Source organism: Salmo salar, chromosome 01, assembly GCF_965601325.2.
Source record: "Salmo salar chromosome 01, fSalSal1, whole genome shotgun sequence".
NCBI lineage: Eukaryota > Metazoa > Chordata > Actinopteri > Salmoniformes > Salmonidae > Salmo > Salmo salar.
This window is the reverse complement of record NC_138291.1, coordinates 89,635,234-89,647,181: the sequence shown is the minus strand read 5'-3', so window position 1 is coordinate 89,647,181 and position 11,948 is coordinate 89,635,234. Positions and strand designations below refer to the sequence as shown.

The window sequence follows — 11,948 nt, the reverse complement described above, 5'->3', positions numbered from 1 at the left end:
ATCTAGGGAGGGAAAGGAACGGCAAGGAACTGCCAAGCTGGTAGAATAGTGATAAACGAGGAATGTGAACTGTGGAAAAAGATACAGCCCACCTACTGTTTGTGTGTGTGTGTGTGCATATATGGGGTTATAAAGACTGTTCACATTTTGGTTGACTTTAGAGCTCTCGTGAATAAAGAACTAACGTTTTGCAGAATCTGAGTCTTTGCCTAATTATTATTAAACCCGGGGTCTTACAAACCACAGGGATTAGTCAAAGCTTAAATGATTGTTTAGTTATCATCATTGGGATTGAAAATTCCCGTGACAAGAGCATAACCATGTGAAGGCATCTCTTTCCCTCCCTCTCTCCTTGTCTCTCTCTCTCTCTCTCTCTCCTCCTGTCTCTCTCTCTCTCTCTCTCTCCTTGTCTCTCTCTCTCTCTCTCTCTCTCTCTCTCTCTCTCTCTCTCTCTCTCTCCTTGTCCCTCCCTCCCTCCCTCCCTCCCAGTATAGTCAGGTTTAGCACACCTAGTCATAATAGATGGACACACTTGTTTACTCAGATACAGAACACACCAATGCCTGGCTATTGTCAAAAGGTGATCTCAGCTGAGTTTCACCAAAACAGCTCACCTTGTAGATCATCCTGTCTGTGGACACACCTCTAGACAAACATTATGTCCGGCTATGGCCTTATTTCCCACGCCCCCCTCCCCCGTTACCTGCACATCTCATTCATCAATATGGCAAGTCAAGAGGACAGACCATTAGGTTTACTTAGTTCTGTGTGTATATGTTAGCTTGTGTGTGTGTGTGTGGCGTGCGTGCATTTGTACGTTCATTCATGCATGTGTCTAGGGGTGTGTGTGTGAGTGTGTCAGTACATGCATTGTTTTCATGGACCTGAGCAGGAGGTCCTTATCTATTAAGGAAAATGCTTAATAGCAGGTTTAAAGTCTGGTTATTGACCAACAATCTGATCACATGTTTCTGATGGGCTCTGTATGTACAGTTGAAGTCGGAAGTTTACATACATCTCAGCCAAATACATTTAAACTCAGTTTTTCACAATTCCTGACATTTAATCCTAGTAAAAATTCCCTGTCTTAGGTCAGTTAGGATCACCACTTTATTTTAAGAATGTGAAATGTCAGAATAATAGTAGAGTAATTTATTTCAGCTTTTATTTATTTCATTACATTCTCAGTGGGTCAGAAGTGTACATACACTCAATCAATATTTGGTAGCATTGCCTTTAAATTGTTTAACTTGGGTCAAACGTTTCAGGTAGCCTTCCTCAAGCTTCCCACAATTAATTGGGTGAATTTTGGCACATTCTTCCTGACAGAGCTGGTGTAACTGAGTCAAGTTTGTAGGCCTCCTTGCTCGCACACACTTTTTCAGTTCTGCCCACACATTTTCTATGGGATTGAGGTCAGGGCTGTGTGATGGCCACTCCAATACCTTGACTTTGTTGTCCTTAAGCCATTTTGCCACAACTTTGGAAGTATGCTTGGGGTAATTGTCCATTTGGAAGACCTATTGGCGACCAAGCTTTAACTTCCTGACTGATGTCTTGAGATGTTGCTTCAATATATCCACATAATTTTCCCTTCCTCATGATGACATCTATTTTGTGAAGTGCACCAGTCCCTCCTGCAGCAAAGCACCCCCACAACATGATGCTACCACCCCCGTGCTTCACGGTTGGGATGGTGTTCTTCGGCTTGCAAGCCTCCCCCTTTTTCCTACAAACATAACGATGGTCATTATGGCCAAACAGTTCTATTTTTGCTTCATCAGACCAGAGGACATTTCTCCAAAAACTACAATCTTTGTCCCCATGTGCAGTTGCAAACCGTAGTCTGGATTTTTTATGGCCATTTTAGAGCAGTGGCTTCTTCCTTGCTGAGCGGCCTTTCAGGTTATGTCGATATAGGACTCGTTTTACTGTGGATATAGATACTTTTGTACCTGTTTCCTCCAGCATCTTCAGAAGGCCCTTTGCTGTTGTCCTGGGATTGATTTGCACTTTTAGCACCAAAGTACGTTAATCTCCAGGAGACAGAACGTGTCTCCTTCCTGAGCGGTATGACGGCTGCGTGGTCCCATGGTGTTTATACTTGCGTACTATTGTTTGTACAGATGAATGTGGTACCTTCAGGTGTTTGGAAATTGCTCCCAAGGCTGAAACAGACTTGTGGAGGTCTACAAAAAAATGTCTGAGGTCTTGGCTGATTTCTTTTGACTTTCCCATGATTTCAAGCAAAGAGGCACTGAGTTTGATGGCAGGCCTTGAAATACATCCACAGGTACACCTCCAATTGATTCAAATGATGTCAATTAGCCTATCAGAAGCTTCTAAAGCCATGACATCATTTTCTAGAATTTTCCAAGCTGTTTAAAGGCACAGTCAACTTAGTGTATGCAAACTTCTGACCCACTGGAATTGTGATACATTGAATTATAAGTGAAATAATCTATCTGTAAACAATTGTTGGACAACTTACTTGTGTCATGCACAAAGTAGATGTCCTAACTGACTTGCCAAAACTATAGTTTGTTAACAAGAAGTTTGTGGAGTGGTTGAAAAACAAGTTTTAATGACGCCAACCTAAGTGTATGTAAACTTCTGAATTCAACTGTATGTATTTAATTAATTAAGATATTGTTTTCTTTTTTATGTAGGCTTGGAGGATAGTTGACAGTTTGGAGGATAGATTAGACAGAAGCAAAGTTGACATTCTCATAAAAAATGACTGGAAAGATTTTTATCTATACCGTGTTTTCAACCGAAGCAGTGTATTGATTGGTGGGGAGTTAAGATAAATGTTATTGTTTTCCCTAACAACAGTGGTGAAACTAACCAATACACATTTTAGTGCTGTTTTATTTCTTCATTCTGTGCTGCGACTCTTGCTGTATTTATTATAATTTTTTTAATGTTTAACCCCATGGCTTATCTATCTTGGATTTACAGTACCAAAAAGTGGATCGTCCAAAATACTGTATGATACATGACATCAGGGGTTAAAACAGGTCAGGTTTAACCATTACTTCACCACCACTTTAGAGGTTGACACGCCACACAGAGTTCACCTGTTTTGTGAAGTACTGTGTTGTGTATACCTTTGAATTTCTCAAAAATTGGTTGAGGATTACTTGTCCTTTTCTGCCCTCTATTGGACTATTGATATTACATACCATTCTAATAAGCAATTTTTTAATTGCTAATAAACTTTTTTTTACCACAAGTTAACTTATTAATGCAAATAATCAACAAATGTTCACACAGGTATGTGAATAATACAGTAGAATGACAAGCCGCCAGTCCCAGTGATTCAACAGAAAAAGTGCTCTTGAACACAGTGAAACTCCAGTTTCCCAACAGAAGAAGAGCGCTATGTAGTACCCTAGCTACTATATATTTTTGTCACAATCAAAAATGGAATTAAACATGCATAGAACCCTAATTATGTTTACAAAAGGCTAAAACATGGACACTGCATGACGAAAGTATGAGACTATTGACAACAGTGTATGTCCATTTAAAAAAAAAAGACGTGTCTGTTAATCTGGATAGCATTGGTTTTAATGATAGAAAAGGGGGGTTGAACCTCATATAGTAATCATCAGTAACTATGTTACAAAAATGAATAAATGGTCATTGGTCAACATTAGACTGAAGGAGTAGGCGTTACCAGGGCAGTATCATCAGAGTGAATTGTGTAATGGGTTAGACCAGGTATATATTGGCACAAAAACACACATTTATAAATTATTATCTGATCAACAACATCTACCTCACCTGTCATAACAAATGGAAGATAAATAAGTCAATCAATCAAAAGTATGAATAAAAACAATATAATTTAGGAAGGTTTGATGCTCTGTTTCACGGTTTCCCTACCATAGTGATTTATTAAACTTACTCAACTCCTGCTATTTTAAATCATCTTAAATAAACCATCAACCTTTAATCTTAAATCAAAGTTAACCTTGATATTTTTTCTTAAAATTAAATAATTTACTTTTCCTCATTCACATTCCAACTGAAACCTACGTAAAGCCATCTTAAGCCTTATACCACATTCCAACCCCTTTACTTATTCACTCCTTCCTCTGCTCCCCTTGCCCGTTTACCTCTCTAGGCTCCTTCCTTCCCCACCTTCTCTCCCTACCCTGGACTCCACTTCTCCCTCTTCCCTCCCCTTTACCTATCCAGGCTCCTTCCCACCTTCTCTCCCCAACCCCACCCTCCACTCTTCCCCACACCGCCTCTCTCCAGGTGCAGGTGGAGGTCTAGGAGCTGATGATCTGTCCAGACCAGGTCTCATGCTTGGTTCCTGGGGCCAGGTGGGTGATGACCACCTCCACCGCCTGCATCTTCTGGTTCTTGGGGGGGATGGAACAGACTTTGTACGTGACCTCGTCGCCTTCCATCGGAACGTATTCTCCATCGATACTAACGAGGGAGATAATTATTATGAGAGACTGCAGACCTCTCTAGGTCTAGGACATTCAAGGTTCAATTATAATCTACAGCAAAACACTTCAGGACTGGCAATTACAATCTACACCAAAACACTTTAGGACTGGCAATTACAATCTACACCAAAACACTTTAGGACTGGCAATTACAATCTACACCAAAACACTTTAGGACTGGCAATTACAATCTACACCAAAACACTTTAGGACTGGCAATTACAATCTACACCAAAACACTTTAGGACTGGCAATTACAATCTACACCAAAACACTTTAGGACTGGCAATTACAATCTACACCAAAACACTTTAGGACTGGCAATTACAATCTACACCAAAACACTTTAGGACTGGCAATTACAATCTACACCAAAACACTTTAGGACTGGCAATTACAATCTACACCAAAACACTTTAGGACTGGCAATTACAATCTACACCAAAACACTTTAGGACTGGCAATTACAATCTACACCAAAACACTTTAGGACTGGCAATTACAATCTACACCAAAACACTTTAGGACTGGCAATTACAATCTACACCAAAACACTTTAGGACTGGCAATTACAATCTACACCAAAACACTTTAGGACTGGCAATTACAATCTACACCAAAACACTTTAGGACTGGCAATTACAATCTACACCAAAACACTTTAGGACTGGCAATTACAATCTACACCAAAACACTTTAGGACTGGCAATTACAATCTACACCAAAACACTTTAGGACTGGCAATTACAATCTACACCAAAACACTTTAGGACTGGCAATTACAATCTACACCAAAACACTTTAGGACTGGCAATTACAATCTACACCAAAACACTTTAGGACTGGCAATTACAATCTACACCAAAACACTTTAGGACTGGCAATTACAATCTACACCAAAACACTTTAGGACTGGCAATTACAATCTACACCAAAACACTTTAGGACTGGCAATTACAATCTACACCAAAACACTTTAGGACTGGCAATTACAATCTACACCAAAACACTTTAGGACTGGCAATTACAATCTACACCAAAACACTTTAGGACTGGCAATTACAATCTACACCAAAACACTTTAGGACTGGCAATTACAATCTACACCAAAACACTTTAGGACTGGCAATTACAATCTACACCAAAACACTTTAGGACTGGCAATTACAATCTACAGCAAAACACTTTAGGACTGACAAGTGTTATACCGCTATGCGTTGTACATAATATCATATATTATAATCACAATATACCTTATTGCTTTATCATACAATTATAATCTTAATGCTTCAGAACCACTCACTCAGAGATGTGTACAAAGATGTCCTCTCCACCGTTGGAGGGCTTTATAAAGCCATGACCCTGGCACCTGTAGAAGGTCCTGCACACGCCCTTATACACTGGGCCTGATCTGGCCCGCACCGTCCTGAGACACACAGCAGAGAAACAACACACATTAACCCTGCAGACTATTCTCAGACCTCCCTAACATTAACCCCTGCAGACTATTCTCAGGCCTCCCTAACATTAACCCCTGCAGACTATTCTCAGGCCTCCCTAACATTAACCCCTGCAGACTATTCTCTGGCCTCCCTAACATTAACCCCTGCAGACTATTCTCAGGCCTCCCTAACATTAACCCCTGCAGACTATTCTCAGACCTCCCTAACATTAACCCCTGCAGACTATTCTCAGGCCTCCCTAACATTAACCCCTGCAGACTATTCTCAGGCCTCCCTAACATTAACCCCTGCAGACTATTCTCAGGCCTCCCTAACATTAACCCCTGGAGACTATTCTCAGGGCTTGCATCCAAAAGGGCTCCTTAATCCCTAAAAGTGACCAGGTCACCCTCAAGGTCATGCACACACACACACAATCACACACACTACTACTTATACCACCACAGATTATTCCTACTCACGCTGAGTATGTGCGGGTGCGTTTGGTGGGCAGAGGGCTGGGCAGCTCGCCTGGCATCACGGGGGGTTTCCTCTCCCTTTCCCACACCCGACTTCCCTGCCTGAGGAAGGGGAAGGACAAGGAGAGGGGGGTGCGGGGGGAGCTCAGAGGCTGTGGGGGATCAGAGGGGGACGAGGGGTCTGAATCAGCCATCTCTGTGCTGGTCCCCCTGGGGGTGTGGAGCTCCGTGGGAGAAGCTGCCTCAGTCTCGGGTGGGACAGCTTGGGAGACAGGCCTAGACTGCCAGCATGATAAGGGTGATGTTGGTGTGTCAGTGGTGGTGGTGTGTCGGTGGTGGTGGTAGTGGTGGTGGTAGTGGTGTGTCGGTGGTGTGTCGGTGGTGGGGTGGTGAGTGGTGGTGGTAGTGGTGTGTCGGTGGTGGTGTCGGTGGTGGTGTCGGTGGAGGTGGTAGTGGTGTGTCGGTGGTGGTGGTAGTGGTGTTGGTAGTGGTGTGTCGGTGGTGGTGGAAGTGGTGGTGGTGTGTCGGTGGTGGTAGTGGTGGTGGTGGTGGTAGTGGTGGTGGTGTGTCGGTGGTGGTAGTGGTGGTGGTGTTGGTAGTGGTGGTGGTATGTCGGTGGTGGTGGAGGAGGTGGTGGTGGTGGTAGTGGTGGTATTACTGTTAGGATGCGTCTGGAAGGCGGGACAATGGAGGAGCTTGGTGGTTTCCTGGAAAGAGAGGAAGAGAGGAAGAGAGAAAAAAAAAAAGAGTGTAAGAAATAGATATAAATATATGAATAAATCCTCAAAGACTGTAAAACAATAACGAGGAGGGACAACAACACAACAATACGCTCAGTGAAATAACAATAACACAGTGATTTGGTTTGAAGCACCAACACTGACCTCAATGTTTTGAAAATATCTGTCTATATAACCCAGCCTCGCCGAGGAGAGCCTTATCTCCAATATTGAATACATAATTATAATACCAACCCCCCTCCCACCCGCCCCAGATAGTCACATAGAGCTGGGTAGCATTATGTTATTGCTCTTATCCTGTATTCAGACGTCAAACGCTTTGAACAGACTGAGGCAGCGCAACCAGCAGAGTCTTTGACTGAAGAATCCCTAGACAATATCAAATTATTTAGCCATTGGGAGCATTTTTGTGTCATTTTGAGACTTATTACCATTGCCCTCCCCTCTTAGAGTCTGCATGCTGATGTCTGTCAGTGCTCTCTATGTAAAAGATGAGTGAAATGTGTAGCAGACCGCATCCCTAGGGCTTCTCCATCTTTCTCTCCGTGACAAGTGGCACCATCTAAATATAGCTGCCTGCATGGTGGAGTAGTGTCTGCCCCATTATTGACTGGAGGGTCAGGGTGGAGACGGTGGATACCAGGGTTTAGGGAGGAGGGTTTAGTGTGGTAGGGATCAATAATGATCCAATAATGAGGAATGGGCATCCTTTATTTTTTATTGGTAAGAGGAGGTGTTCTGTCTTATCCCAAAACTCATTTAAGGGAAAGGGATTAATCAAATGTTCCCCATCCATGTGTCAAAGAAAGATGGCAGGTTTTATTCTGATGACAACGTCACATAGGCTGGTGCAATGTTGACTTGAAGGTGTACACACATCTGTCACAATTTGGCACAGAAAAAAAGACACCGTTTGAAAACTATTATTGACTTGAATTATTAGCTACTAAATGACACATCATGATATATTGATAACAACTACCTTATTCTAACAATAACGTTTATCTAATCGTATGTGTCTCATGAGGAACATTTCATATATTCCCGCTTGTAAAGTAGTGAGAGTGACTGTAAACCTATCAAAGAGATAATTGGATTATAGGCAGTACACTGATATTTGGGTCGTTTTGGAGCACTGTAAACCCCAGGGCGGACCAGAGTGGCTTCAACTAGACAGAAAGGCTGTCCCAACTCGCCTTGCACCTCCCAAAATCAGAAGGGCACTGTGGCTGCTTGTCATTATCATCATCATCAGCATGGGAGACACGTAAATATTCAGTACACTACACACAGTGACACTCACGACGCTGCTCTTTTCTTTTTCTGGCCGCCTTTAATCTGTATAATCCTTTTTAATTTGTCAAATAGCGGTTTCAAATATAAATGTTGTCTAGGCTCTCACTCGCTCCCAAAATTAAACCCACTGGCATCTTGATTCCAGAACATTCTCATGTGTAGCATACCAGCTGAGACAACAGGAGAATACATTGATCGCTCAAAATAAGGTAGAAGCGGCACAAAACAAAATGTAAAGGCTAGTCTACTCATCATAAAAGATTCATCAAGTTAACAGTTTACATAGGATATAAACATTTCACCTGGGTGGTAAATTGTACATAGGACCGATAAGAAAAGAAAGATATAGCCTAAAGCGCACTATCAAACTGTGGGCTATTGATTTATCGAGCTCTTACCGTAAAATGTCAAGCTGTTTTCGGTCAAACGTGCTGATGTCTTGACTCTTAACTGTTATATAACGATAATTATATAATTAAATAAAAATAAACCTGCACAGACATGTGGAGAGAATACCTATTGCTTGTGGCTGCGCGGCACAAGCTGGTCTGTCTGGATGATTAGGGAGCAAAATGAGAAGGGTACGGGGTTCCTGTGCCGACACAATGAAGGCTGCAGGTGCTTTTATGTTTTGTATATTGTAATAGGCCAGGCGGCTATAAATTCCTAGTGGTCCTAATCATAGAAGAAGTAGGCTAACAATTGTGAACATCGGTGAGCTCTGATCAAATAAATATTGTTGAAAAACAACATCCAACTGTATGAGAGCAGTCAGATAAGATTCTGATATAGTCACTGTGAGTGAAAAAATATAACATGATAGGTCTAAGAGACCATAAGGACTTCTAGAGCAGAGAGTCAAATTAATGTTGCATTCGGTCATCAACGAGGGCCGGACGGAGGGCCGCTCTGACAATGTGTTCTATTTCCTCGCCATCAAAATCTGCCAAAAAATTGCCCTCTATCCATCGGTTTTTAAATGTTCGATTCGCCCTGACTGTCTAGCTTTCATTATGGTGATTATTAGCGAGCTGGACACAGTAAAAAAAAACAACTGTGAATGCAGGTTCATTATCATTTCTACACAGTTTCGATTTTGTTTTTGTGTTCCCAGAACACATATTGTATGTTCTTTAAATGTTTCATTGGGTTGTGGCAAATGTTCTCATAACACAAAAACAGTCCAGCCGTGCTGATGGTTATACACTGCTCAAAAAAATAAAGGGAACACTAAAATAACACATCCTAGATCTGAATCAATGAAATCATCTTATTAAATACTTTTTTCTTTACATAGTTGAATGTGCTGACAACAAAATCACACAAAAAGAATCAATGGAAATCCAATTTATCAACCCATGGAGGTCTGGATTTGGAGTCACACTCAAAATTAAAGTGGAAAACCACACTACAGGCTGATCCAACTTTGATGTAATGTCCTTAAAACAAGTCAGAATGAGGCTCAGTAGTGTGTGTGGCCTCCACGTGCCTGTATGACCTCCCTACAACGCCTGGGCATGCTCCTGATGAGGTGGCGGATGGTCTCCTGAGGGATCTCCTCCCAGACCTGGACTAAAGCATCCGCCAACTCCTGGACAGTCTGTGGTGCAACGTGGCGTTGGTGGATGGAGCGAGACATGATGTCCCAGATGTGCTCAATTGGATTCAGGTCTGGGGAACGGGCGGGCCAGTCCATAGCATCAATGCCTTCCTCTTGCAGGAACTGCTGACACACTCCAGCCACATGAGGTCTAGCATTGTCTTGCATTGTCTTGCATTAGGAGGAACCCAGGGCCAACCGCACCAGCATATGGTCTCACAAGGGGTCTGAGGATCTCATCTCGGTACCTAATGGCACATGGAGGGCTGTGCGGCCCCCCAAAGAAATGCCACCCCACACCATGACTGACCCACCACCAAACCGGTCATGCTGGAGGATGTTGCAGGCAGCAGTACGTTCTCCACGGTGTCTCCAGACTCTGTCACGTCTGTCACATGTGCTCAGTGTGAACCTGCTTTCATCTGTGAAGAGCACAGGGCGCCAGTGGCGAATTTGCCAATCTTGGTGTTCTCTGGCAAATGCCAAACGTCCTGCACGGTGTTGGGCTGTAAGCACAACCCCCACCTGTGGACGTCGGGCCCTCATACCACCCTCATGGAGTCTGTTTCTGACCGTTTGAGCAGACACATGCACATTTGTGGCCTGCTGGAGGTCATTTTGCAGGGCTCTTGCAGTGCTCCTCCTGCTCCTCCTTGCACAAAGGCGGAGGTAGCGGTCCTGCTGCTGGGTTGTTGCCCTCCTACGGCCTCCTCCACGTCTCCTGATGTACTGGCCTGTCTCCTTGTAGCGCCTCCATGCTCTGGACACTACGCTGACAGACACAGCAAACCTTCTTGCCACAGCTCGCATTGATGTGCCATCCTGGATGAGCTGCACTACCTGAGCCACTTGTGTGGGTTGTAGACTCCGTCTCATGCTACCACTAGAGTGAAAGCACCACCAGCATTCAAAAGTGACCAAAACATCAGCCAGGAAGCATAGGAACTGAGAAGTGGTCTGTGGTCACCACCTGCAGAACCACTCCTTTATTGGGGGTGTCTTGCTAATTGCCTATAATTTCCACCTGTTGTCTATTCCATTTGCACAACAGCATGTGAAATTTACTGTCAATCAGTGTTGCTTCCTAAGTGGACAGTTTGATTTCACAGAAGTGTGATTGACTTGGAGTTACATTGTGTTGTTTAAGTGTTCCCTTTATTTTTTTGAGCAGTGTATAATGTTTGTATAAATCATTCACTTGATGTTGCAAGAATGTTCCCAGAACACATCTTGTCTGTTCTTTAAAGGTTCCCAGAATGTTTCATTGGGTTGTGGGAACAGTCTGGTGGGAACATTGTGGAGACATCACAAAATATATGTTCCCAAAATAAAAAATAAACTGTCCAGTTGTGCCGATGATTATGCAATGTTTATTTTAGGGTGCAAAAAACCTTCACCTGATTTTACAAGAACGTTCCCAGAACACATTTAGTCGGTTCTTAAAAGGTTCCCAGAATGTTTAATTAGGTTGTGGGAACATTGGGTCAAGGACATAGAGGCAGGTGTTACCCAGACTAGTATTCTAGGCCCACTACAGGGTGATTTAGACACACTGCATTTCAATTTTATTCATAGGACATTTGACCAGCATTTAATCATACAAACATATGGACATATACAAAAAAAGGTCAATTGAAAAAAGGTTTAAAAAAAAAAAAAATGTTATTTGCAGTCTTACCAGCTTCAATTTAAAGTGATTGTGCTACTGTAGCTGTGTTGTTGGCTAGCTCCTCTGAACAACAGCATTCTGACGAGAGAGCACATTCTCTATGGCAGGTGAAATCGCACCTCATTAGCTCATTGTTATGGATGTATCCAAATAAATGTCACTAGAGAACAGCTTAAACAATTGCAAATGCAGCTACTTTGCTGTTATTCTGTCTGAACTTTTTGACGTGACTAAGTTAGCCGTAGTTGCCTAG

At 42.7% G+C, this 11,948-nt stretch overlaps 1 protein-coding gene across 1 annotated transcript; it reads right to left on the bottom strand.

The window, feature by feature from the left end:
• Positions 1–3,555: 3,555 nt before the first annotated feature.
• On the bottom strand, positions 3,556–6,772 carry LOC106609358 (cold shock domain-containing protein C2). The gene is made up of 3 exons (XM_014208114.3): positions 6,394–6,772; positions 5,773–5,895; positions 3,556–4,446 (listed from the first exon to the last, which is right to left on the bottom strand). Exons 1-3 carry the CDS (start codon positions 6,582–6,584, stop codon positions 4,284–4,286), a joined length of 477 nt encoding a protein of 158 aa, XP_014063589.1. The 5' UTR covers positions 6,585–6,772; the 3' UTR covers positions 3,556–4,283.
• Positions 6,773–11,948: the final 5,176 nt, after the last annotated feature.

Bases quoted from the DNA above. Each gene is read 5' to 3' on its own strand.
- LOC106609358 (XM_014208114.3), bottom strand. From the start codon at position 6,584: ATGGCTGATTCAGACCCCTCGTCCCCCTCTGATCCCCCACAGCCTCTG. The intron at 5,896-6,393 runs GTGAGTAGGAAT...TGTGTGTCTCAG, and splicing joins CGCACCCGCACATACTCAGC to GACGGTGCGGGCCAGATCAG. The intron at 4,447-5,772 runs GTGAGTGGTTCT...CTCCCTCGTTAG, and splicing joins ATCTTTGTACACATCTCTGA to TATCGATGGAGAATACGTTC.